The sequence below is a fragment of the Chinchilla lanigera genome, unplaced genomic scaffold (assembly GCF_000276665.1).
Source record: "Chinchilla lanigera isolate Chin_1 unplaced genomic scaffold, ChiLan1.0 scaffold00136, whole genome shotgun sequence".
In the NCBI taxonomy this organism is placed as follows: domain Eukaryota; kingdom Metazoa; phylum Chordata; class Mammalia; order Rodentia; family Chinchillidae; genus Chinchilla; species Chinchilla lanigera.
This window is the reverse complement of record NW_004955537.1, coordinates 1,245,636-1,272,732: the sequence shown is the minus strand read 5'-3', so window position 1 is coordinate 1,272,732 and position 27,097 is coordinate 1,245,636. Positions and strand designations below refer to the sequence as shown.

At 56.0% G+C, this 27,097-nt stretch overlaps 1 protein-coding gene across 7 annotated transcripts in view; it reads left to right on the top strand.

Annotated features, from left to right (window-relative positions):
* Hivep3 (human immunodeficiency virus type I enhancer binding protein 3) overlaps positions 1-17,449 on the top strand; it is a 334,231-nt gene extending 316,782 nt beyond the window's left edge. For all 7 annotated transcript variants that reach the window (XM_005410588.1, XM_013507767.1, XM_013507768.1 and 4 more), the window contains 4 exons: positions 977-1,152; positions 6,802-6,888; positions 10,979-11,910; positions 12,906-17,449. In XM_005410588.1, the coding sequence (XP_005410645.1) occupies positions 977-1,152; positions 6,802-6,888; positions 10,979-11,910; positions 12,906-13,685 (1,975 nt within the window). In that variant the 3' untranslated portion in view covers positions 13,686-17,449. The remainder of the gene's footprint in view (positions 1-976; positions 1,153-6,801; positions 6,889-10,978; positions 11,911-12,905) is intronic.
* Positions 17,450-27,097: the final 9,648 nt, after the last annotated feature.

Below are 27,097 nucleotides of genomic sequence, written 5' to 3'. Positions count from 1 at the left end.
CCCAGCACCTGAGGATCAGAAAGCTTTCTCACAGTGTCTGCTGTGCTCCCTTCCCCCAAGGCCCACCAGGCTCACCCACTGCTGTGGACTCCATAGCACAGACCAGCAAGGCGGCAGCGGCTGACCTTCCAGGTGCGCTGAAGGGCTCAGGGCCTCCTTCTCTGTAGGAATAAGAGTGTTCTGATTTGGGGGCCTGGCATCCATCAGTGGCCTGAGCCACCCAGGAGGCTCCTAAGAGCTGGTGGGTGTCCTGATCTCACTGGGAACCTGGGTCCTGCAGAGCTTCTGCAGACTGAGACGGGGTGAGAGAGCCTGGACTCCAGACTGGCGGCCAGGGAGACAACTGTGGTCCCCAGCACCCTCCTCGCAGTGGGGTCGGGTAGCTTCCTGGCTGACTGCCACTGGCCCCTTGAGAGCTGGATGGGCTGGAGGCGGCAGGTTCAGATCAGGTTCTGTATCTTTCTGGCTGTGCAATTTTAGGCGAATGTCTCCCCTCTCTGAGCCTTGGGGCCTCAGGATCTTCCTTGAGAGGCGACTGTGATTTATCAAGTGATGTGCCCAGCACAGAGCGAGTGCTTGGTGACTGGCAGCTGCAAGAGCTGCCGCTGTGGTTATTTTATATGGTTTTTCTAAGTTGTCTGTGACTCTGGAGGCCGACAGCGGCTGTTCCTTGTGGCAGAGCTGTTCCTGAGGCTGGTTGAGGAAAGGCGGCCTCGCGTTCCCTCACAGGGAGCACCAGTGCCTGGGGCTGGAGGGAGAAAGGAAGGTGCAGACTCACCTTCCGTGTGAGAGGCGGAGTGCAGGGGTCCACAGTGGATCCCCAGGGCAACTGGCTCCCTGTCCACCCCAGGGTGCTCTGGTTCCGCGTCCACCCTGGCTTGGAGCAGCTAGGAAGCACGTGCATCTTCTGAGGTGGGAACCTACCTCTTCTCCTCCTTTTTTTTTTTTTCCTTCACATGACGCCTGTTGCTCATAGGTACAAATCAAACGAAGAGTATGTGTATGTGCGAGGCCGCGGCCGAGGGAAATATGTTTGTGAGGAGTGTGGAATTCGCTGCAAGAAGCCCAGCATGCTGAAGAAACACATCCGCACCCACACTGACGTCCGGCCCTATGTGTGCAAGCACTGTCACTTTGCTTTTAAAACCAAAGGTAAGAGACAGTCAGCTGGGGCACAGCACCGCCCTGTCCACTGCAGGGAGCGTCCCTCTGGGAGCCCAGCACAGACCTCTCTGTCTGGGCCCGGAGCACGCCACTTCCTGGGATCCCACCCCACTTGGTGCCGTGGCAGAGCAGCCAGTTCCGGGCTGGGTGGAGTCACCCGTGGCTGCCCCAGCTGGTGCTCCTGGAGCCTGCACACAGCCCCGCCCCCTCCCGCACCTGCCCCTCCCACCCCTGCGAGGCCGCATCTTGACCACGGTTCCTGATTCCATCTATCTCATCAGCCTTCCTTTCGCATGTCTGCTTAGCCCTTTATCCACTGATCTGACAATCTCCAGGCATCCACAATGGTCACTGCCACTCTCGCATTTGGAAATCCATTCCACGCTGAGCCACTCCACACACTCGCATGCCCCTGTTCTGCCAGAGCTCGCTCCTCCTCCACCGTCTCCGCCACTCCACCGAGGCCCTGCAACAGCTGCGGGTCACTCCCACCCCTGGCCACGCCCCACATCCGGGTCACGGCAGGCGCTGGCGTTCACCTGTGAGAGAAAGGACTGCCTATTGATGGCATGTGTCCCGGAAGGCTGTGACAGGCAGTGGGGTGGCCTGCTGCCGCCCCTAGCAGGGTGGGGCTGGTCGACTGAGCCAAGCCCACGGGCTCCACGGATGAAGCTGTTCCCCAGCAGGGGCACCCCCAGGTTGCTTACCATGTGTGGGAGCTGAGCAGAGTAGGGTGCCTTGGAAGAAGGCAAAGACTCTCCGCACCTCTGGCAGTATCAGCCGCTTGTACTTTGAGGATTCCTGGGTCAGGGTTTGACACCAGGATCCTACCGTTTTGGAGCAAGTTGAGGGCCTCCATGATGGCCCTAAGGAGCCACATGATTTCTTTGGGGACAGAACTTGAGGGGAGACTTTGGCTTAGCGCTTGTCATTTCTTCTGTTGGTAAAGCTCCTGCCAGCGAAAGAGGCTGAGCATCTGCCACAGAGAGACGCTTCAGCCCCCTTCCTTGCTGAATCCTCTTGCCTTGGACCTTCTGTTTTTTCTGGTGTGGGTCAGGGAATGGTTATCGCATCCCCCGGTTCAGTGGCCTCCTCTCTGGCCATGTTCCTGTTTCTGGTCTCCTGACCATGTTAGCTGACTCCTGCCCTCCTCAGCCTTCTCTCCATCATCTTTGAACCAAGCTCCAACTTTTCCACCAAGGTTTCAAGTTGGATGGAGATGCCCCCCTCCTATTCCCTTTCCTGGATTCTCTATTCTGTAAGGGTCTCAGACAATGTCCCAAAGGTGCCCAGATTGGACAAAGAGGCCTGAAGCCCCCACACTGCTACATGGTGCATCGAAGGCATCCATCCCTGGTGACCCACTGTGCCCAGGGCAGCTCGGCTCCGCAGCATTGGCTGTGTCCCCCACGTGTCTCCTCCAGCCCCGCTTCCTCTGGCCTTAGGCTGCCAGTATGGGTTCTGTGAGAGAGATGGTAATAACTGGCTGATAATTTCAGTAACAGTAACTCCAAAGTGGAAACTTCTTGTCCAGACTCCCTTGAAGGCTAATAAAATGTGTCTTAGAAACCAGCAGTGACTGTGCCTCCTAGCACTCCTGCCCTCAGGGGACCACAACCTCATCCTCCTCACTGTGAGCAGACCCTCCCTCCTCTGGAGAAGGTGGCGAGAGCTGTGATCAGGTGCCCCTGGAGGGGGTCATAGGGGCTGCCCCTATTCCCAGCGTGTGCAGGGGACACTGTCCTATCCTCAGGGTGAGGGGCACCGAGAGAAGCTTGTGAGAGAAGCTGCGAACACAGGGGCATTCACAGCAGCCTGCACCCAACACACTGTCCCCAGGGAGCTGCCACCTCTGCCACCAAATAGGAGAAACCCATTCCCATTGAGGCCCCATGGGTCTCAATACCTGTACCCTGCAAATTCTGCAAATCTGAAAGATGTCTGGGGCCCTTTTTGGACCCCCAGTTCCCAGCAGATACCTGCATCAGAAGCACACCCAGCCTGGCTGTCGTCCCTTCTGGGTCTCCCTGAGCTAGCCCAGAGCCTGGGAGAGTGCAGAGTGCAGATCTTGCAGAGGGCCCGCAGACCCTTGGTATGTGCAGGGATGTGAAGCAGTGCCTGAGAGAAGGTGGTATATGGTACCTCTGCTCCCTGCCAGTGGTTAGGAGTATGCGGAGCTCTTCCTCCTCTTTGCCTTCCTGGCCAAAGCTACAGTGAAACTGAGCTGGTGGAATCGCAATTCTGTGTGTGGCACAGAGGAGGTGCCCCGGGCATGTGAGGGTGGCAAGCGGATGCAGAAAGCAGTGCCTCCTGGGGAAGAGAGGGGGAGAGCGCAGGGCTCTTGACTGTCCCTGGGGCCTTGTCTCCGAGGTGCCACCTTTCTGACAACACAGGCCACCCTCTCTCCAGGGCTGTCTGGCCACCTCACCTCTCTTCCCCGTCACCTCTGAGTTCCGGCCTGCACCAGGCAGCACAAGGGATGAGTTGGGCCGGGCGGTCCTTGGTGCCCCTGCCACCACTGCTGGGCTGTGCCCTTCCTGTCTGTCTCTGTCTGCCTGTCTGTGTCTCGTCTCTGTGTCAGGCGTCAAGGTGGCAGCTCAGGCCTCTGGGTGCCACCTGAGGAGTGTCTCGGTGGGGTGGCAGGCGAGGCCTGGGGCTGACCCTGTGGAGGTCAGGGTCTCGCTTCCTCTTCTCAGATGATTCCCAGAGGTCTGCGGGGTGGCTGTGCCATATATAAACCCTTGCGCCGGTTGCTTCAGGGGACAGAGATGGCAGCTATGGGCCGGCCTCGTGTCCATCAGGCCCACTGGTAGGCCAGGAAGTGGGTCAAAGCTGCAGGAGGCAAACGGTCACTGGCTGTTGATCCTAGCGGCACCTCATCCCTCTGTCAGACACCTCCCACTTTCCATCCACTGGCCTTCTCTCCGCTTCTGGGCTACCGGGCTTCAGGTGGGCTGGGTTGACTGTGAGAAGCTGTGGACTCTGCTTCCTGACAGTCCTCCAAGATGAAGGCCTGCCCCTTGACAGAGAAATAACACCCGGGGTGTGCCTGCGACAGTGTGAAACCTCTCCCGGTTCACAGCCAGGCCCAGACAGGGGCAGTCACAGAGGGAGGTGGCAGGACACTCAGGCCTGCTCATCCAGCGTCTGCTCCTGTGACCTGCAAAATCCCCTCAGACTCATGCCTCCTCCCTGCAACCCCTGGGCCTGGTGGCAGAGGAGAGGCAAGCCCTTGGGGCTGGGGATCCCTGGCCTTCTTCTGAGAGCCCCTGAGCCCCAGACCAAAAGATGAAAACATGTCATCAGGCGCATGTCTCTCCTGCACACCCAGCACGGTGTGTGGCAGAGTCCCCAGGTGCTCAATACACCGATTGTCACAGGCAGGGCTAGAGATCTGCTCTGACACGTGCTGCTGCCCCACGCACCATGGCTTTAATTCTCCCCGCATCCCCAGGAGATAGCACAGCTAGCAGTGCAGAGTCCAAGCCTACCAAGCTCCCAAAGCCTTCTGGTTCCACTCCCACTGTGCGGAGCCAACAAGGCCCCAGAGTCCTGAGACCAGGCTCTGGATGGGGCTCTGGATGGGGCTCTGCACAGCTAGCACTATGACTGGGCCACTTGACTCGCTGTATGGGTTACCAGGAGCCCAGCCAGTACCTAGGACAGCCAGTGATCTTGTCTACTGGTCTTGTCAACACTTGGGCCCGCAGTTAGATCAACAGCAGTAGGATGAGTCTCTGCCTGGTGGGAACTGAGTTACATGGTCTGCGAGGCGCCTCCCAGCACCCTGCTTCTGTGTGGCCTGCACCGCAGGGCTGCTTTGCACTCACAGTGTGCATAGTGGCTAACAACCCGCACCTAGCAGGGAAAGCATAAGTGACAAAGGATGTGATCCCCAGAACGAGCAGTGTCCTTGGTCTCGTGGCCTCGGGTGGGCAGGGGAGGAGGGTGGGCGGCCGAACCTCAGGACAGTTGGTGTCTCTGGTCCATGGAAGACCCTCGCCGCTGCTTCCCGTCACCTGGCCGTCCTACTCAGGCTCTGCCTGCTCACAGCAGTGAAGGTGCAGGTCTACAACCTGGATAGGGACCTTTGGGAGCCATGTGGCCACGAGATGACTCTGCATTTGCTCCCTGTATGGCCAGGGTGAGGACAGCCAGGTTTTTATCTAGTTATGGGAGGAGAACCCAAGCTGGGAAAGACAGAGTCATGCACCAGGAGCATTTGTCCTCCCTTTCATCGTCCTTCACCCAGCTTCCCGTTTTTATCCTCCCCTCTGGTCTCCCATGTAGTCATGTGTGTAGGTGCCCATCCATAAAGCTGGGCATGCCTACATTCATGCAACTCACTATCTGCCGATCTCCTTACTGACCCATTTTTCTATCCATCCTTCCATTTATTTTCTTCATTTACTCATATTCATCTGCTTATCCACTCATCCAGCATCCCATCTGCCAGTCTGTTCTCTTCCCATTCTTTCCCTCCGTATTTTCTCTCTTCACTTGTCCGTGCATCTGTCCACCATTTCTCCTTCTACTCCAGAGCCTTACCTCTTTGCATTCATGCAAACATACTCATCAGTGACACTTGTGAGACAGAGCACCTCAGGGAACTTATGATTTCCTGTATGATCAACCATATGGAAACATAACAACTCTCAAAACACAGTTTGAGAGTGTGAGCCCAGAGGAACCTCCTAAGGCGTCTGGCCTCTGTTTTCCCAGGGCGGGCTGGGGGCTCTCGGCCTCTGTTTTTGCAGCACTGCTGTCCACAGAGCTCTGTGGCTTGTGAAATACTATGTATGTAGGGAAACTAAAGCAGTTGTTCCCACGGCCTTAATCCCAAAGAACTATAGCCCCTGCTTCCCAACCCATGGGTTGGCCTAACCTGGTACACTCGGCCTCCCCCGAGGGCTTTATAGGCATAAGACAGGGTAGAGCCTTGCCCCAGCCTTCCCCAAACTACGTGGTCTTGTGTCTGCACTTCCTGTTAGCCTGGGGAAACTGAGGCCAAGAGAGGATTTCTCTGAAGAAACTAGGTTTGGACTTCAGTCTTGCAGCTCCTGGGGCCCTGGCCAGTTGACTTCCCTCCTTTCACCTTCTGTCCTTTATCCAGGCCCAAGAGTAGCTTTGCCCTGGTTCTTCTTCCCAGACCCTAAGGCTCTGCCCTGTGGGCTTCCTGGAGGTGCCTTCAGCCAGAGGGGTACGCTCAGTCCCCACTGCCATGTCAGTCAGGGGGAGCCCCCGTGTCATCCCACCTTTGAGGTAGCCAATAACCCTGTCTGAGGCATGTTACCATCTTGGGGCCTGACTTAGATCACAAACAGGAAGAGCCAACTGTACTTAAGTAGTGTTTTAATTTCTCTTTTGTTTGTTTTTAACCAGCATCTCACTTCTTCATTGTACTCCTTGCCCCTCACAGCCCCACGCCTCCCTACCCTAGCTCCGCTGCACGCCTTGGCCTAAGTGCTGGGGCAGAGGGGTGCCCTGGTGCCTGCCCAGCCCCTGCATCTGGCAGGGCCGCAGCGGCTCTGAGAGGCCATGGGTTCTAGAGGACTACTAGCCAGGTGCTGCCTCTGAGAGCCCTTCCTGGCCCCCTGCCCAACAGCAGAGCCTGAGTCTGTTCTCGTTCCCTTCTAGGGAATCTGACTAAGCACATGAAGTCGAAAGCCCACAGCAAAAAGTGCCAAGAGACAGGGGTGCTGGAGGAGCTGGAAGCCGAGGAAGGTAAGGAATTGTCAGCCTCCTCCTTCGCCCCTCTTCCCCCGTTCCCCTAACTGTCCCCCTTTCTTCTGCCCTCCTGTCTGCTGCTCCTGGCCCTGCTCCCCTCCCTCCTTCCCGTGCCCTCCCCTCCCCTCCCCCCCAGTTTCTCCAACCACTGGAGATGAAGTTTGAAGTCACGAACGACCGTCCCACTCCCCGCCACTGTCTGTAGGACAGCTCTGCAGGGGACAGCGCTGCCTGTTCAGGTGGAGCGCTGGCACCTGTGGGTGCTCAGCGAATGTTTACTGAATAAACGAGCATATGAGTAATTACAGGTAACACCGAACACCCAGAACATGTCAGGCACGTTCTCAGTCCATGTCCTGACTACCAGCAGACCCTCCCTTGACTCTGAGGGTACTTACTAACCTCTCCATGCCCACACTCATGCCTGCTCTCCTGTGGGCCTAACGCATGGGCCCCCTGGCACCAGGAGGGTTTCCAGAAAGCCAAAGCCAGATCCAATGGCCTGTGGCCTCCCAACCATCCACTTCCACACCCCATCCCTGGTCCTCCAGCATTAAGAGGCATATTAGAGCGGGTCTCGGGGCAGACAGGGGAGGAGGCAAAGGTAGTGGGTCTGGCTGGCAGCACCCAAGCAGGAGGCCACAGGGGCTTTGGCAGGGGCACAGAGATGGACATGGATAGTCAGTCTCTCCTGCAGGGACAAACCTTTAAGCACAGATGCCCTGAAATCAGATCAAGACAGAATGCAGTGAACTTGGGGTTGTCCCTCCTCCCATGCTTGTCAAGAATGTGCATCAGGGCACTTACAGAGCTTGTCTCATAGGTCCCCATAACAGGTGGTGGAAACTTGTGTTACCTCATTTCAAACTGAGGAAAGAAAAGCTCACAAGTAAAGAGAGTGGCCCACGGTCACACAAAAACGCCGGTCCGTACCACCCCACTGCCAGCTAGCCAGGGGGCAGGAGGGGCGAGCGGAGAGGCTTAGCTGGCTAGGACTTCCACCTGCAATGGCTCCTACCTGCCTCCCTCCAGCCTCCCTTTCTCAGCAGGCTGCCCACACCCACTTTTGTGGGGATGAAACCTACAGCACAGCTCTGTTCTGGGCTGGAAGCTGGGTAGCTGCATAGACACCAGTGACGCAGGAAAGCCTGCCTTCCAGAGGGGGAGATAGGCAGTGGACAAACAGGAAGAGAACAGAGACCACCCTAGGGAGCAAACACTGGGCTAGGGAGGAGCTGGGACCCGCAGGGAGGAGGGGCCGGCACTCTTACGGTGGAGTAGGCAGAAGACAGAGGAAGCCCGGGTCGGGGCCAGGTGGGGTTTGGGAAGTGCTCTTCCCCAGGGTCCAAGAGCTGCCCATCCCTGAGGGCCACGGCCTGGCCCCCAGGGCTGGAGCCCACTGATACCTGGGCTCAGAGGGAGCTGAGCCCCACAGTACCAAGGGGCAAGCTTGGCTGTGCCAGAATGTGCGGAGGCAGCGACTACCAGACTCAGGCTGCAAGCAGGGACCATAACAGCAGGTGAAACAAATCAGGCACAGGCGCTTAAATATCACGTGACTTCTCTTATATGAGAAATTAAATTATAAACAGAGAGCCAAATAAAAGATTGATAATAGGAAGTAAAGAACAGAGCTTTGGAATGTAAACACTGTGAACTGCAAATATGTACTAAAAACACTGAAAAACGAAGCGATCAGATTCCAGGTACATTCTGTGGTAGGACCCACGGTTCTTGTTGTCACGTAGCAGGGAAAGGAGAGGGATGAGAAATGAGCTTAGATAACGCCGATAGCCTAAGACACTGGAAGGACGGAGTTGCCGCTTCCCGCGACGAGGCAGCCTGGGGCGGAGCCTCGCGAGTTGGTGCGAGCAGCGGGGCGCCATGAGGACTCCTGCGGGAGCCCCGCCCCGCGGAGATGAGATTGAGCGCCAGCGCCACCATGTGGCGCATCTCTGCAAAGGCACCTAGCGGCGCCCTCCACTTTTGTGGGTGTGTGGTCCTTGCTCTGCCAGGTCGCAGGCCCCTGAGCTGGCAGCGGATGAGGCTTACTGAGCATTGGTCTTGCTCCCAGCCGTACCTACGTGGGCCCATGAGGGCGTCGGAAGGGCTGATCAGGCATGGGCATCCTTTAGAGGCCCGCAGGAACCTGTGTGTGGAGGGCCGGGAGAGCTGTCCATCACGTGCTGGCGCTCCTTTCCCTACCAGTAACCTAACCCTCTGACCTTCACCTGGGACCTGCCGGTGAGATGGGAGAGGCGCAGCTGGGCCTGATAATAGCTCAGGCTTCCTGGGCACCTACAACCCTCGCAAAGCTTCATGAGGTGCACGTCCTTACTATTGTCCCCATTTTATCGACGAGGAAACGCAGAGGGAGTAAGTTAGCCCATGTCACGCAGTGAGGTAGTAATGGAGCTAGGATTAGAACCAGACCATTGACTGTATTTTCACGAGCAAAACTCATTTCTAAACTGCCAGTGTACTGATGCAAAAGTTGTGAACCTCAGTTCTGACTCAGCCAGGGTTTGCTGGGTGATCTTGGGTACGCCCTTGCCTTCTCTGAGCCTACGTGAATGAGAGGTAGGGCTATGTAAACTCCTGGGGCTACAGTAGACACCTACAAATGTTTTAAAAAGGGGAGTAAATACCTGGGGTCAGAGTGCAAAGTGTTGCCACCTGTCCCCATCCTCCTCCCCTCCCAATGCCCCACTCCCTTACGTCTCTTGTCACTGTGCTCCCAGCTGCTGGAAAGCCTGCGCTTGGCTTTGGCCTTCCCAGCCCCCGCTCCGCCCCATGGTTGTTCACCTATATCCTACCGAATGTCCGCTTTGGTCCCCGCTGGGCACCTTACTGCTGTGTTTGAGTTACTGAGAAGCAGTAATGGTGGGCTTTGTGGCCCCTGGGCAGCTGGACATGGTGGAGATCCAAAGTCTAGATGCCCTGGGGTCCTGAGATGGCTCTGTGCCAGGCTTTCTGGTCAGCAGTGGATGTACTTCTGGCATAAGCAAGCAAGGGGGCTGGCTGATGACAGCCTAGCTGTCACTAGCCCTCGCTCTGCAGGCCAGAAACATGAGGTCACAAGACTGTAGCCACAGGCCAGCAGGCCCTAACTCCCAGGATCCTGCCAGGTGGACCACACATTAGCAGAGCTCTCCCCAGCATGCAGAACACTGCCCATCTCAGAAAAATCTTAGACTAGACTCTCGGAAGTGACCCAGCGGATTGAAGCTGCTCCATAAGAAGCCAGACCAGGAAACTGGCACTTCAGAGCTATTCTCCCTGGCTGGGTGCTGCGTGAGCTTCAGAAGGGCAGCAGCTCCTCGGGGACAAAACCATGGTAGGGATGGGCCCAGGCCTGAAGCTTGAGGCCAGCTCAGCGAAGCCAACCACAGAGGCCAGACTCTGCCGCTTGGCAGATGCTGTTGTGCCAGCCGGCAGCAGCCTGGTCACAGTGGCAGATGTATGTTTAGAATGGTCTCAGCTCTGTCTGCTGTACCAGCCACCATGCTCTGCCCCGTAATAATAGATGCATCATTAATGGATCCATAGTGACTGTAATTATTTAGGCCCTTGCTCTGTGCTGTTTCTCCTCCTAGCCAACCCTGTGAGATGCAGCTCTCACCTCTGAAAGGGGAGGCTGGAGCACAGCGCAGCAGCATAACCTGCTGCCAGGGAGCTCAGCACTGAGATGCTCACAAGAAATGCAGGCTTGCCCTAGCTCAGCCCCAGCCCCACTGTGCCCTTACTCGGGCAAGTTACTTAATCATTCTTTCCTCGGTTTCCTCATTGTAATGTGAGGATAGAAATAATACCAGCTTCCCAGGATTCTCTGAGGACTGCATGAGTTAATATACTTAAAATCCTTAGAACTGAATTTGCATGTTGTAGATAGCAGGTAGTTGCCGTCGCTATTTGCAGAGTGTTCCCAAGCGTACATCACTTGGCCATCCCCACAATCTTGTACCATTGCTGTGACAACCATGCCTGGGTAGCACATAAGGAAACTGGGTTTAGGAAGGAGCAGCCTTGGGGCCAGTATGGCCTCAGGGCCTGAATGTGACCTTTGGTCTCCTGTACCTCCCCGCAGGAACCAGTGACGACCTGTTCCAGGACTCAGAAGGGCGAGAGGGCTCCGAGGCTGTGGAGGAGCACCAGTTTTCAGACCTGGAGGACTTGGACTCAGACTCAGACCTGGACGAAGACGAGGATGAGGATGAGGAGGACAGCCAGGATGAGCTGTCCCAGCCGTCCTCAGAGGCACCCCCGCCCGGCCCGCCGGCCATGCTGCAGACAGACCCCTCCCCTGTTCAGAGCCCTCAGCCCCAAGATGCCACTGCTGACCGTGAGGCCGCAGGAGGCAGCACGGCCTCAGAAGCTGAGCACTTGACAGCCAGCAGCTGCTGCACGTCCAGCCAGAACATCCTGGGCCTTCCCCAGCTGGGACTGACCCCACTGGGCCCTGTGGAGAAGGACACAGTTTCAGCCCTGAGCTCCACGGCCGTGTCCCCTAGAAGGCCATGGTCACCAAGCAAAGAAGCAGGAAGCTGCCCACCACTCACCCACAAACACTCAATAACCAAAAACGACTCATCTCTCCAGCGGTGTCCCCCGGCCCGAGAGCCGCAGACCTCAGTCGCAAGCACGTCTGGCCCCCAGATGGGCCCAGGAAGGGACATGGGCCCTCCTTCTTGTGGGTCTCCAAGACTTGAGCTGGCTCCTCTCATTCCCTACCCGCTGGGAAGAGAACTACCCCCTCGGGGGCATCTGCCACCCAAACTTGAGGACACCACGGACCCAGGCCCCTCCAAGCACTCACCCACCAGGAGATGGTCTCTAGGTCAAGCCGAGTCACCACCATGGTCAGTGCTGCCAGGGAAGTGGGCCCTGGCTGGGCCAGGCAGCCCCTCTGCGGGCGAGCATGGCCCAGGCTCGGGGCCAGCTCCTCGGTTTCTCTTCCCATCTGCGCCTCTACCTCACAAGCTTCTCGGCAGAAGCCCTGAGCCCTGCACCTCCATTTGGGTGAGTTCCCGCCACACCCCTCCCTGGGCCTGGGAGGTTGCGGGGTTGCCCTTTCTGAGCATCCCACCTAAAGCTAAGCAACTCCACCAACTCAGTAGTTACAAGGAACTCAGCACGTATTTCTTGGATACCTTAGGCCAACTGGTTTATTGCATATTTTGTACCTCAGAAGCGGTAGGCTTCTAGATTCACGTTCTGCCCCTAGCGGTGGTGTGACCTTGGATGTGGGCATAAATACTTAAGCAATCACCCACCTGCCCCATCCCTGTTCTGCTTGTATTCTTTGAGCAAATGGCGGGGCTTAACCAAAATCTATGTCTCCAACATCACTGTCACAACTCCTTCAGACACACCGTGGCCAGCACCATCCCTGCCCACCGTGAGCACAGTTCCCATGGCCAGCACAGCCTCTGTCACCAGTACACCAAACGCTGGCACCCGTCAGCCTGATGGGTGTCGCCCCATCACCCACACAGCCCCGTCTTGTTGTCAAGCCATCTCTGCACCATCCCACGCTGTCACCACGGCTGCCACACCCCCACCACTGACAACACTATCCTTGTCAACTTTACCTGCCACCACCTTTTCTGTCACCGTGTTATGACTGACACTGGCACTCCTAGAGCAGTACTGGATGAGGAAGCTCTCCTTGATTTTTAATTTTGGGGTCATATTAAAGTTGCTGGTGGTGAGAGAAAGTCGAGATCCTTATGGGTCAAGACCATTTTAGGATCAGGAGGAACAGCAGAACCAAGACAGAGGCCCAGGGCAGGGTAACACTAGGGCCTCCTGCCTGAGAACCCCTCCTCCAGGTATACTGGCTGTGGCTGAAGGTATGAAGACCTCGGGGCTAGAATATGTCCGTGGTCATCAAGGACTAGGGCTGGCCCACTGGACAGTGCCACAGCAGAGCACCCTACACCCCAGCCTCTAGGCCTCGGTACTCAATAAGCCCACGACCCTCACCTTCCCCTGTCTTCTTTCTCGTCCTACAGAAGGCTGAGCCCCGAAGTCCGTCCTGCTCTCCTGGCCCTGCTCACCCTCGCTCCTCCCGACTCTTCTCCGCCCCTTCTGACTTCCACGGCCACATCCCGGGCCGGACAGAGGAGAACGTCTTCAGCCACCTGCCTCTGCACTCCCAGCACCTGGCCCGCACCCCGTGCCCCCTGATTCCCATCGGTGGGATCCAGATGGTTCAGGCCCGGCCAGGGGCCCACCCCACCCTTCTGCCAGGGCCCTCTGCGGCCTGGGTCAGTGGCTTCTCAGGGGGTGGCAGTGACCTGACAGGGGCCAGAGAGGCCCAGGAGCGAGGCCGCTGGAGTCCCACTGAAAGCTCATCAGCCTCTGTGTCCCCTGTGGCTAAGGTCTCCAAGTTCACACTCTCCTCGGAGCTAGAGGGCAGGGACTACCCCAAGGAGAGGGAAAGGACAGGCGGAGGCCTGGGCAGACCTCCTGACTGGGAGCCCGCAGAGCCTGCCCCCGCTCATGGCCCCTGCTTTCCAAGGCCACCCCAGGGCAACCAGGCCACACAGTCCTGGAGCCCCCGCCTGGAGTCACCGCGCACCCCGGCCCGCACCGAGGCCTCTGCCGCCCCTTCACTGGACCGCAGCAGCTCCACGGGCTGCCTGGCTGAGGCCTCTGCTCGCTTCCCAGCCCGGAGGAGGAACCTCTCTGGGGAACCCAGGACCAGGCAGGGCTCCCCCGAGCCCTCAGGTAGTGGGGCGCCCAGGGCATCTCCACCCCAGCCCAAGGACAGGGACCCCGTGAGCACTTAGTCTCTCTCCAACCGACTCAGCATCTGGCTTCCAGTGTTCAGCAGCAGACGTTTCTGGCCAACATCCTCGAGTCACCTTGCTCCCGCGGGCTCCCTTTCCTATCGTCCATCTGTCCACGCAGCTTCTGCTCAGCCCATCTGTTCTAGCTTCCCATGGATGCAGTACCTGTGCCTTTTTCTGTACCTTTTGTTGCTTGAAAAGAGAAGAAATAATCACACACATACATAACAACAAAATCCGCGAGGAGCTGGGGGCTGCGAATAGTTTGTGCTTTGGGGGAAAGGCTGTACAATGGGGGCCTCCTAACCTCCGCCGCAGCAGGCACTTGGCAGCTGTGCCAGCCCCAAGGCCAGACAGCCGTTTGCTGCGGAAATGGAGATGCTCTGAGGGAGAAGAACAACAGAGATGTCACAAAACAGCATTAAATGTAGAAGCAAGCACTCCTGTGTACAGATGTTAACGGTTCCGGTTATTACTGCTTTATCCCACCCCAGTGAGTGACCACTCCTCTCTGCCAGCAGAAGGGCCTGTGGCCTGAGGCAGAGGGACACAAATACAGGCAGAGAGGCCCCCAAAATCATCTCCTTTTTTCTTTTATTCTTTGCAAGAAAGAAAAATTTTTAAAGCAACTTTGGTAGGATTTCAACACAAAATAATAGGAGCAAGTGGAAGGCAGAAGTGGGGCGTTGGTCTCCAGGGCTCCCAGATGCCCAGGCAGTCTGAGTTTGGGGCCCATTGTTGCACTGCACAGGTGGATAAACCACACCAGCCGTAGCCTCCCTCCTGTCCCTCGATGCCCTCCTGCGCCAGGAAAGGAGACCTGTGTCCATCTCCTGCTCCAGACCTCGGCCAGGTCCTCCTGGCTGGCTCTCCTGGCAGTCTCCGCTATTCTTAGAACTACCCACAGGGTGATGGAGCTGTTCCCGTGCCTGGCCTTGGGTTCTGCTTCGTGATCCCTGTGGTCCGAGGGGCCTTCCTTCTTTCGTGGCTGGGCTTTTCCAGTGCTCAGCCCTGGAGGCTCAGTGGACCCATCTCCAGAGACTCGGTTCCCCACCCCTGCGCCCCAAAGTCAGGTCTCCACTGCCCCACGAAACACCCCAGATCGTGACTGGTGGAACCTGCTTGGGCCTGTTTGTTGACTTACATCTCTTTAACAACAAATTATATCTCTAAATCTAGAATGAGAGGATGGTGTTAAGTACTTTCCCTAGCCTCCTCAGATTCTCTTCTCTCCACCTGAACGATTTGTAAATTGTCCCAAGTTTTTTGAATTTCTCTCCCTTTCCTAGGGCAAAAACCTGCTTTGTAAGAAAAATAATGTGACCAGAAACTTAAATCCAAATATGGAACTGGACCTCTAGCATGTTTACCCCATGTAATTAAATGGAAAAGCAAGCATGCCTACGTGCAGTTGCCTATGGTTCTGATTTCCACCTGGGAGAGAGGAGTTCTTCCCAACCTTCCAGAATGGTTTATTTTCCAAAAGGGGGAGGAGGCAGCAGGAGGGGTACTGATGCCACCTTCCACAGAAGAGGCACCTATCCGCTTGGTCCCCAGGCCCTAGCCAGGCCGTGTGAGTGGAGGGCTCCTCCTCAGCTCCCAGGCTGTTGACACAGTAAGGTAGGGAGGATGAGTCACTTGTGAGCAGCTTGTGCTTGACGGTCCTTTCCCCTCCCTCCAGGTCAGGGCCATTCCCTGCATGGCCCCTGCTGCAGTAATAAATCACCCACAGTCCAGCCTCCAGCCAGACCACCTTGTTTGTTCTCCTTTGCTTTCTCAGAGCTAAGACAAAAGGGGACACTGGGGCAGGACTTCCCTCGAGGTCCACTGGACGCCAAGGTACTGAGGAGTAGGATGAACCAGTAGCTTCTGGCTGCTTGACTCAGTATAGGACTGTTGCCTGTACTAGGAGAAGCCAGCCAGCCCACCTTGCACCACACTGGCCCTGTTTGGGGTTGGCGGGAAGTGGGTAGGAGCCCAGCCCCCAGTCTCAGCTTAGGCCAGAAGCCAGGGTTCTTTGCCCCTTGCTTCTCAGCCCTAACCCACATGCTCTCCGATTTGAGGGCTGAGGCCTGGGAGCTACCTAAAGAGCACTGCCTCAGCCCTCCCTGGGCTTCCAGCCTTCCTGGGCAAGATCTTCCAGCCCCAGGCTGCTGGACTAGCTCCTGACTTGGGGGTGGCCACACCCCTCCACCCGCCCTGCGCTCCCAGCTCTCCAGGCCATCACTCAAACAGCCCACTCACTAAGGTCCCCTTCCTGGGCAGCTTCACCATGAACAGTACAGCCAGCCGGGGAGAGTCCCCACAGTCCCTGGGGGGCCAAAGGGCTGCTACCCCACACAGGTGCCCAAAGGGACTGTCAGGTCCAGCTTTAATCCCCTCTTCAGATTCTGGGCTCATTCCCCAGGGTATGGGGCCCCTGTCCACGTGCACACTTTCCTGATTTGGAAAAATGTTCTCACCCTATGTGTGCCCTGCCCGGGGCCCCCAGGCTGGTCCTAGCTACTCTGAATTTGCAGTCTGCCTGTGAGGCCATGGACTCCACCCCAGGAAGGGGGCAGCAGTGATGATCAGCTAGTGCAGACCCCCGTGCCAAGCTGTTGAGGTGTGTGGATGGCCACCCTTTCAGACTAGCTCTGTTCAGACTAGCTCTGTTCCTTGGGTATTGGCAGGTGGGGAGGAAGCAGTTTGCCAAAGTTTCAAGCTAAACCTTGCCTTCTGCTGGGTTCCAAGCCCGTTGTCTCCCAGGCCCGCCTTCCACGATGCCCTTTAGCCTGGGCAATCCCACGGAGATTCTCGGGTTAACAGCCCCCTTCCCCTCAGAGGGTAGGCCTGTGTCCCCTGTATCCACTCATGGCTCACACTCTGGTCCCAGCCACTGAGGTCCTCCTGACAACAGCAAGCTGCTCGCCCTCCCACACTCAGACGTCTATTCAAACAGTCCAAATGGTTGGCCTACAAGTTATCTCGGGGCGCTGCTCCATTCCCAGCCAGTCCTTTGAAGTAGGAATAAGCAATATATCTGAGCTGAGCTCCTCTCTAGTCCTTGCTCCAGGTGAATCTTTCTTCAAGCAAAAGTCCTGGCTGAGCAGCCATCCTAGGAGGCTGATCTTCCATGTCACCAGGGAGAGAAAGTTCCCGAAGGCCTGTGCCACAAACTCTGCTTCCGCATTGTGATTCCGGTCTGCTTCCCATTAGAAAACCGTGTCGGCACTTACGATCACTTTACTAAATCTAGTGTTAAAGCAAAGACACAGAGAAAATGAAAATGTGTATGTAGGCAAATGTAAGATATACTCTCTCTGTAAGATAAATATTTGCCTTTCTTTCCTAAAAGGTGTATGTATTCTGTACGTGAAATTGTCTGTAGAAAGTTTCTATGTTCTTAAATGGCAATACATTCCAAAACTTGTACTGTAGATATGTACAGCAGTCGTACTGGGATGGGGTAGTTTTGCTCGTAATTTTATTTAAACTCCAGTTTCTACACTTGCATCTTGCAATGTTGGTATATATCAGTGCAAAAGAAAAAAAGTTCAACAAAAAAATCCATGCAGGTCTAAAGCACAGAGTCTGATGTACAAAAGGAAAAATTTGCTCAGTATTGATGTGTGTGATCTTCGTTGTAAATTACATCTGTACTGTGAATGAAGTTTTTACAAGTATAATAATTGCCTTTATTACAGCTCTGGCTGAGTGGTCAGCCTGAAGATATTTTTTAAAAAAAAATAGCATGTTGGAATAAATTTGAAAGTCCCAACATAGCTCTGTGTGCCTGAATCATGGTGTTTCTTGAGGGCGGTAGAATATCAGAATTGAGGGTACACTTAGTTGCGTATTTTATTACAGAGCAACTGAGCCCAGAGAAGGGAAGTGACTAGCTCTCAGTCACACAGCCCAGGACTCTTGTGGCCTGCACTTCCAGGTCTGTCAGGGAAACCCCAGGTATAGTCATGTGATCAGGGCCTGTATTCATTGTGGTGGCTGCATCAAATTACCACAGCTGCAGGCTTTCGACCTCCGTCTTTGAGGCTGTGGCGGACCCATTCCCTGCCTCTGTCCTCACTTCTGGTGGCTGCCACAAGCCTTGGCCTGCCTGGGTTTTAGATTCACCACTCCCATATCTGCCTCCATCTTCTACTTCTGTGTCTCTCCTGCTTCTCCTCTCGGTGCACTGGTCGCTGAGTTGAGGGCTGACCCTAACTCGGGGCCCTCATCTCAAGATCCTTAATTACATCTTCAGAGGCCTTGGTTCCAAACAAGATCACATCCACAGCTTCTGGGCATTATGATATGACTTTTGGAGGCCGCCATTCAACTGACTACAGGATGAGACACGAATTCAGATTCTGGCGTGGCCACTTAACTGCCTGTATGACCTTAGGCAAGTCCTCTAACTGCTCAGTGTCTGTTTCCTAACCTCTGTGTCTCTAGGTCTCTAAGGATAGGTGTGAGGATTAAATGAGATGGTATATCTAGCAAAGCTAACATGGATTCTGAGCAGGTCACCAGGGGGCTAAGGCCCAGGAGATGTGGGCTCCACCTTTCGTATTCAACTCTTTGCTGAGCAGCAGTGAGTGTAGTCACCTGCAGCAGCAATGAGCAAGACAGACACAGCCCAACCTCCAAGTGATCTAGTTCTAGCGCAGGCTGTCCGCCATCGCTCCATCCTGGGGTGTCACTGCAGCCACTGCGGAAGAGGCAAGCACTGTAGACCAGAGGGAGTCTGGGCTACCAGAGAAACTGCTTGGAACAGCCCCGTGGGCCAACACGGGAAGAGAAGCCATGAGAAGGAGCACAGGGGACAGTCTAAAGGGGTGAAAAGCTGCCCGGAAGTGCACCTCTAAGGACCCACGAGGTTCTATTTGGGCAGTGAGAAGCCCCATGCAGACCTGGGGAAGCTGGCCCTTGCCAGTCCTAGTCCAAGCTGCTGGGGCCTCTCACAGATGCTGATCAGTGTAGGATGAATGGCAGAGGCAGGGGATGGTGGCTGAAGAGTGAGCCTCAGGTGGGAAGGGGGACACCTTCCCGGGCAGGGGCACTGGCTATAGCTGGAGGAGCGTGGGGTCCAGGGCTCAGGGTAATCAGGAGGAGGTGATGAGTCAAAAAGGGAGAGGCCAACCCTCCCCCGCCATCAGCCGTGGCTGCAGAAGAAAGAGGAGCAGAGAAGTCAGCACCTCTCTGGCAACAGGAAGCCCCGGTGCACCGAAGGGTGACTTTCTCGCAGTAATGTCACCTGAGGAAGTCGCAGGGTAGACTGAAGAGACTGGGAAGGTGTGAGCAAGTGTTCAGGAGATCAAGACAAACCCAGCAGGGAACAAGACGGGTGTCCCGTGTGACATCCTGGCCACACCTGCTCGGCAGTGGTAGATTCATCCAGTGAGCAGTGGGGTTGGAGGAGAGGATTTGGGCAAGGGAGGAGGCGAGGTTATAGGCGCTGCCTCTGCAGGGCAGCGAGGAGGCAGGCAGGCGTGGCGGGCAAGGAGGAAGGCCTGGGGTCTTGCGGTGCTTAGGGGTGGGGAGAGCAGAGAAGACAGGCTACGAGAAGACACAGCCCATAAGACCGTCGTGGATGAAGACTGCTGACCACTGCCCAAGGGCTGAGGTGGGCTCAGCAGGGAGAAGACTGCTAGAGGGGCAGAGGCCTGGAAATGAGTGTCCAGGGCACTGCGCAAGTCACACAGGTGGCACGTCAGGTTCTCTGTGACAGTGGCAGGGCTCAGGAGGCGATCTGGGACGTGAGCCAGGGAGTACCATCAGGATGGGCTCTGCTGTGCGGCAGACACTGTGGCCGCCAAGGGTGTTGCCCCCAGTTCCCCATCAGTGTGCAGCAGCAGGGCTATTGCACTCACCCTGGTCACTCAGAGACCCAGAGGACAGCAGCTCCGTCCCTGTGCCCCCGTGAGCTCAGAGATGGGGAAAGAAGCATGCTCAGCGCCTTGCACTGGCAATAGATGTCCCTGCCATCCACACTTCGGGAGCTGAAGCAAGTCGGGCCTAATGGCAGAGATGGGAATATTTGGAAACAGCCTGAATAATGATCCTGCAAGGCTAGAACTTCTGAGAACTGGACCAGGGTTGAGCAAATGTCAGCAATGGGATGGGAAGAAGGTAGAGCCTGATGATGTCAGCCTCAGAGAGGCTGGATTTTTATGGGGGAGCAGGATTCAGGGGAGGCCATGGGAAACAAAGACAGTATCCAGTGTTAGAACCGTTGGATATAGAAGAATGAGGGCCATTAAGCAGCAGATGCCAGGGAACATGTCCAAATCTCAGTTCAGGCCAGCAGGGAAGTGGTGCCCTAAATGGCCCCAGAAGAGCTAGCACATATACCACCAGGCCCTGCTGCCAACATTTTACAAATCCCACTTGTACTCATTACAACTATCCTGCAAGGTGAACTGCTGTTGAATTTGTCTCTTTTTCATTGCTGGGACAGAATACCTGGCACCTGCAATGTAAAGGAGGAGAGGCTTATTTTGCTTATGGTTTCAGAGGGCTCCGTTCATGGTTGGCTGGACCCAAGGCAGAAACAGCATGGCAGAGGAAGGCTGCTCAGCCCATGGCAGCCAGGAAGCAGAGGGTAAAGGAAGAGCCAGATGGAGAGCTAAACCTTCCCCAACTAGTGCCCCCTCCTGACAGCACGTTCAGCTATGAACTCACCTGTGGATTAATCCACTGATGAGGTTAATGTCCCGTGATCTGATCACCTTCCAAAAACTCCAACTCTGAACACATGAGACTTCTGGGGGACATTTTAAATCCAAACTATAACATTGTTCCCACTTGGCAACAGCTGAAGGTGCATAGCTAGTTAGTGGCAGTAAGAAGACTAGAACTTAGCTGGCTCCGGTGCAGCCCTCCAGGGAACTGCATTCCTCCCTCGTGCCGGCAAGCCATCCTGGAGCCAGGAAAAGTGCTGGGTCTTAGGTGGCTCGGCTGCTACTGCCCAGGATCCAGCTGGGGTTCTCTTCAGCAGCTGCGGGCTATCAGCAGTGCCACCTTGGGGCCATGTTGGGTCGCTGGGCCTGAGGCTGCAGGCATGAAGCCTGGACAGCAGACACCAGAACTGGGATTATAGGATTTGAGATCATGAAGAGGCTGTGTAAATTCTTTAAAAGATCGGCCACCTATTCACCACTATCTGCCACTGGCCCAAAGCCTACTGGTCATCTACATGGTGCTGGCCACCAGGCCTCCTGCAGTGGTTCTCTAGAGGTCATGAAACCCTTTCCCTTTGGGAGTGGGACTGGACAGAATGCACAGCCCCATTGTGCAGATAAAGGATAGAAGCACAATCACACCAGATTACACGTCTGTTGGCTACAAGCCCAACAGATCAGACCAAGTCTCAGAAAGGCAATGGTCATGCATGGTCTACTGCTGCTGAGGCCTTGGCCAAGTTTGCTGTGTCCCCATTTGGACTGGGAAGTCTGCCCTCACCCCTGGCCTCTGAACCTGGAGAACAAGCTCTCTCCTGGAGAGAGGTCACTGAAGCAGGACAGCCTCTGAAGGCCGGGCAAGCTGCGGGTGGGAGTAAGTGGTGAGAAGCAGAGGAAGGAAGCTCCGAGGGGCAAAGCCCTGAGGAGGCTGCCACTGAGTACTTCTCTGTATAGGGCTCAGTGGGGCACAGGTTTTGCTCAGGAGACCCCGGGACAAGGGGACTTTCCATCTCATCCTTTTTACAGAGCAGGGAGCCTGGGCCCAGAGAGATGACCCAACTCCCCAAGGTCATCATGGTAGGTGCCAGAGTTCCCACACTGAGGAAATGGCAGCCTCCTATGGAAATAAGGCCTAGGCCTCTGTGCTATTGCACAGCCCTGCAACCTGGGCCGGGGCTGGAGGACCACATTGCACGTATCCATCAATCTCATCCCAGCCTTATCCACTTTAGGGAGATCCACCTGCAAATGCCCCCTTTTCAGCTGAGAAAACTGATGTCCCAAGTCGGGAAGAGCTTGGACCAAGGCCAGGACTAGGGTCCTCGAGTCCTCCCCAGAGCCACCTGCACCACCCCACCCACCCCACCACTACCCTAGGCCTGAGTGCCATATCCCGTCTCTCCTGCCCAGCTCTGCCTTTTTAGGAAAGGAAAAGAGCAGCCCTGGTGGCAGGCGGGCAGGCAGGTGGGAGGGCATGCTAATCCACCAGCTCCTGCGGCTCTGGTTACCAGTGGTTTGGGGCCCAGGCAAGCCGGCTGGGAGTGCCAGCCCAGCCAATGGGTGCTGCCGCTGAGCTACTCTGCCAGAGCCATACAAGGCTTCGGCACAGCCCAGTCCCGAGCCAGCATAGGGCAGCTCCAGTGCCGGCACCTGCCCCACCCCTGAGCCTGCCCGCCCGGCACGTCCTCGCACACTGCCTAATCCATCCTGCAAGCAGGCAAGGCTGCAGTACACGTGCACCAGGCACAGGGTTCTCCAAGGTCAGGGAGGTAGCACTACCAGGGCAGAGGCCAAAGTCAGGGCAGGGACCTAGTCAACCATGGGGATCCCAGCCGGGGTAGAGGTGATAGAGCTCAGGCCTGGTCCAAGCTGCACCATCTCTGGGTAAGACTGTTCGGTCCCCATCATCCCTTTGGTCCAAGTGACCACCTCTCCTGCCCCCCTCATCTTTGAGACAGGACTCAGCAGAGTTAGTGCGGTGTCCCCACATCTTCTAGAGTGTTCCCAGGGCCCAACCCCAACTATGTAATTCCTCCTGGGTCTAAGGCTGCACGTACCTCTCAAGAAAAGGGGTACTGACCAGCATGTGCCTGTCATGAAAGCCAGGTATACACCCCCTTGTGGACCAGCGTGTATTCACTGTCACTGCTGTGGGCCTGGGATGCTAGAAGCAGGTGGCGCCAGCAGCCCCTGCTCTGCAAAATCCATCCCATCCATCAGCTTACAGTGTCTCTAATATAAAGCTCACAGGGCCTCTGGTATCCACTGACAAGCAGGAAAACTGAGTCACAGAAGTTCTTTACCTAAGGTCAGGGGACCAGGACTCAACCCAAAATGTGCACTCAAGATCTCTGCGCCAGGTCAACTTCCTCCCTCCTGAGTTTTAGGCCCTGGAGGAAAAGGAGCCTGGTTATTTAGACCAAAGTGTGAATGTCAGAATGAAAGGCACCTCCAAACCAAGAGGACCTTTCATTCCTGAGTCGGGCAGGTGTTTCCAAGCCCCCCCTATGCACCAATACTGCCCAGCCTCCTCTACCCATATGCACAGCCGCTCTGTTTGGAGCTTCCCTGGTCACCACTAGCAATTAGACATGTCGCCGAAGCCTCCTCCTGTGTCCTACGTGGGCAAGCTGAGCTCAGGGCCAACTCTGCGGTACTCTCCAGGGCCACCGGCAGGTGAAGGAAACGTGCCGGCACGGGGGGGTGGTGGCCTGTCTGGCATCAAACTCTGTTTGCTCACCCAAGAAAAGATGAGATAAATATAGACACAGGATTACTCAGACACAGCCTGGGAAAACCGGCTTCTGAGCCTCGACTTCACCCGCCTGCCTACACTGAGCCTGCTGCCAGGCCTGCCCCGCCTCCTTTCAGGGCTCTTCACCTGGAAACTTGGGGACAGCCCTTCCTTTCTGCTGTCCCTGGGAATAGGCAGAAAGTGTAGCACAGAGAGGAAGCATTTGCAAGTTAGGAGCAGGCAAAACCTGGAGCTGGGCTCGGTAATAGGAGACAACTTTTCAGACAGTGCAGGCTCACTGTCCTATCTGTGCCTCCAGTCTTCAGCTGCCTTGGACCTGCATATAGGATAGGGTTGGAGAACACATAGCCGAGAGAGTGAGGCCAGGATCTCACACAAGAAGCCAGAGCTGCGGCGGGGTGCGGAGGGCGGGGGACCCGGACCGCTGAAGCCAGTCTGCAGGTGCCGAAATCCCACCTGTGCTGTATTTTAGCTTCAGTAAAGTTACTTAACCTATCTGTGCCTCCATTTTATAATCTTAAAAATGAGAATAATAGAGCCAGACATTGTGGTACATGTAGTCCCAGCACTCAGGAGGCTGAAAGAAGAGGATCGCTATGAGTTTGAGGCCAGCCTAGGCTGCATAGTTAGTTTAAGTCCAGTCTGAACTACATAGCAAGACCGTGTCTCAAAAAAAAAAATAAATAAATAAAATAAAATGAGACTAATAGCAGCCTATTAATTCTAATTACAATTATTACATGTCATTATACAAGTATTATATATAATAATAATAGCTCAATAGTAATATAACCTCCTGGGATACGAGAGAGGATTAAATGAGTTACTACATGCAGAAAGCACTGACACCAGGGCCTGGTAAAAATAAGCTGCTACCTGCGTGTCTAATACTGTGCAGCTGAGGCAGGTAAGGCTACAGCCCAGGTGGCTTGGGCAGGTGGCTCAGAGGTCTTATGTTCCAAAAGAACTGCCTGGCCTTGGACTGCACAGTGCACAGGGGCGCTCCCGGCTCTTGCAATCCCCAGCTTCCTCGCCCTGACTGCTTCCAGAGTCAGGCAGACAAAGATGGAGCACCAGCTCTAGCACTTACAGAATGTGTGACACTGGGCAAGTGACTGGCCCTGAGACTCAAATGGAGAGAATATCCCTCCTGTCTTCCTCTGTCCTGGGACTGGTATGGGGGTTCAATGGGAGAACATGGGGGAAGCATCCACCCACCTGGGCAAGTGGGCTCTCCACATGACCGCATCCTGACCCCTTTCTCTCGAGACCACCAGCTTCCCCCAGTGACTGGGAGCTCAGCCTGAGAGAGGTCACACCTGGTTATATGATGCTCCTCGCCCAAGGGCCCTGAGATGGCAGTGACAGGTAGTGTGCCTGCCCCGACATCTGGCAGCACAGGTCCTGCCCATACTCTGGATGTCCCCTCCTGCATAACAGTCACGCTGAGTTGCATCTATACACATTCACATGGGTATCTATGCCTCGTGTGATACCTGTCAGCATACACACATCCACACACACAGAGATACGGGGGCACAGCCATACATGGGCACAGGGAGACAGGTGCAGGCAGGTGTGTCCCGAACATCCTCACTAGCATACATGGATGTCCTAGCCAGGCCCAACCCCAAAGTGGCCGTCTTCATGGCACAGGAATGCAGACAGCTGAGGATGCTCTGCCAGCGGACGTGAGGGAGAGGCCAAGGGGAAACCACACGGGCAGGAATCCAGGCAAGCATGCCAGGATGAGGCGGGGCACAAGTGCCAGGAACTGTGCAGGGGGGTGCACGTGCAGATGCGTGCTTTGCTCCAGTCTCTCCCTTCACCCCGTGTCCTCAGTGCCTCTAGGTCCTGGTAGTCAAAGAGGCTCAGAGACCACTAGCCCCACCCAAGGCAGACTGCAGGTTGTAACTGCCTGCTGCTCCCTATAGCAGGGCCCGGGTTCTCTGAGGTGCGCTGGTAGAATCAGAGCTATAAGGGGCCATACCACATGGGGAATCATTGGAGAATCATTAGAATCTATACCCACAGAGATCTGCAAGTCAGATGTCATTGTCACGTCATTGCAAGTCAAAGGACAACCTCCGAAACCCTGCAGGTGCAGGGCAGGGTGGGGGCGAAGGCTAACCTAACAGGCACTACGTGCTCAGATGTTGGCACCTGCAAACTCCCTGAATGCTCACGAAGGGGCCCTGCTCCCCATTTGTGGATGTGCAAAAAAAAAAAACTGCCCGAGCTAGCTGATTCCAGAGCCTAGTAAAGAGGTTTGCAAGTGAGCCCTAAGCACTGCTGACAGAAGGAAAGGCAGTTTCACAAATGCCAGCGCCTGTGGCTCCAAACAGCAGAGGAACCTCCCTGAACTTCTGCAGCATCAACCTTCCACAGGGGCAACTGCCCTGCCTGTGGGTAAGAGCTCCACTCGGAGTGGCCAGACTGAGAGCCAACCAGGGCTTTGGTCTCTTTTGTCAGTACCCACCACCAGGGACCAGCTGAGGCCTAGTGGGGGCCATGACAGCAAACCAAGAGAGGGTGGCACTAAGGTCGGAACAGGCCACTGCAAGGTCAGCCCTGGGTAAGGAGAGGCCATGCTCACGTAGAACCTATTCCCTAAGCCAAAGAGTTTCAGAAAACACTGAATACACAGCTAGGGCTATCCAGGAACTGAATGAAGACCTGCTCAATTGCAGAGTTCCTAGGCCAAGGCTAACAAAGGTGGCCTCCTCCAAAAGGCCCCAGGCCGACTGAGACCCCCATGTAGCTCCCTGGTCTGCTGAGTGGGACTGTGGGATGTTTACGCACAGCCATGGCTTCAGGGACCTTGTGGATGAGAGAAAGGTTAGACTATGAATGAAAAGGTCCCAACCGCAGACCCTCCCTGCAGCCCACCCCAGCCATACTGCCCGCCGCTCTGCAGGCTTAGCCACTTAGTTTCTGCTCAGGGGTGGGGAAGCTGAAACAGAATCCTCGAGTGAACATGGTACAATGGTAGGAGGACTCCAGCCCACAGAGGGCTGGCAGGATTCTGACTGCAGTGGCTGCTGCTCTTTCTCACAGTGGAGGCTCCAGACTTCCTGCTGGATTTGTCAGGGCAAACACTGTCAGAGGTACCCGGCAGAACCGGGAGCACTGCGCTGTTCCAGCCCACAGAAGGGTCCACATCTAACAGGAGGAAGGCGCCCAGTCCAACTGCCCTGGGCTCCTAACTGCTCCGCCAGTACCAGTGTGGCCTAGGGCAGATGGCTTCGGCTCTCTGAGCCTCAGCTTCCACAAGCCAGACGTAGCCTGGCACACCAGAGGACTTCAGTGTGGATATCTGCAAAATCTGCAGAGACCTCTCAAAGCTCCTATGCTCCTTAGCCTGGAGACCTCATACTCATAACTGGACTCTGAGAAAGGGCAAGACAGCCAAGGTCACCCCATTTGCGAGTTGGATCAGTCCAGATCCACAGGGAAGTCACTAGGAGGGAAAAATCCAGCAAGCTGGAGGCCGGGCTCGGGGGACAGCTCCTGCCCTGCCTTCCTTCTCCCACATCAGCCTCCCACAGCCCCAAACAGCTTCTCCAGGGCAGCTGTGGGTCACGCCGGGGGCATTCCAGGTCCCGGTTCCTCTTCCTGGGCAGCCCATTCTTGCCCGCCGTTCATTCCCTGTGATCCGTGCAGGAGTTCAGCCAGCCTGGAAGGTTTGCATCAAGCCTCGCTGCGCCTGGGCAGGGGCCAGCGGACCCCCGCGGGGGGCTCCTGCCCCAGAGGGAGGGGCTCGCGTGGTCGCAAAGCCACCGCGCGGTGATGTCAGGCCCGCCGCGCCCGGGGCCCGGCACGTTTGTCCGCTGTTTGGGGAACAAAGCGTCCTCCGCATTCCTGCGCGCTGACTCACGGCTGTCACGTAGCGCGCCGCCGCTGCTGCGCAGCTTTGCCCAAAATTGGTTGCGAGGCAAGGGCGGGCCCAGCGGCCGCCACGGGGTCTGCCGCCCTCTGCAGGCTCCACCCTCTTC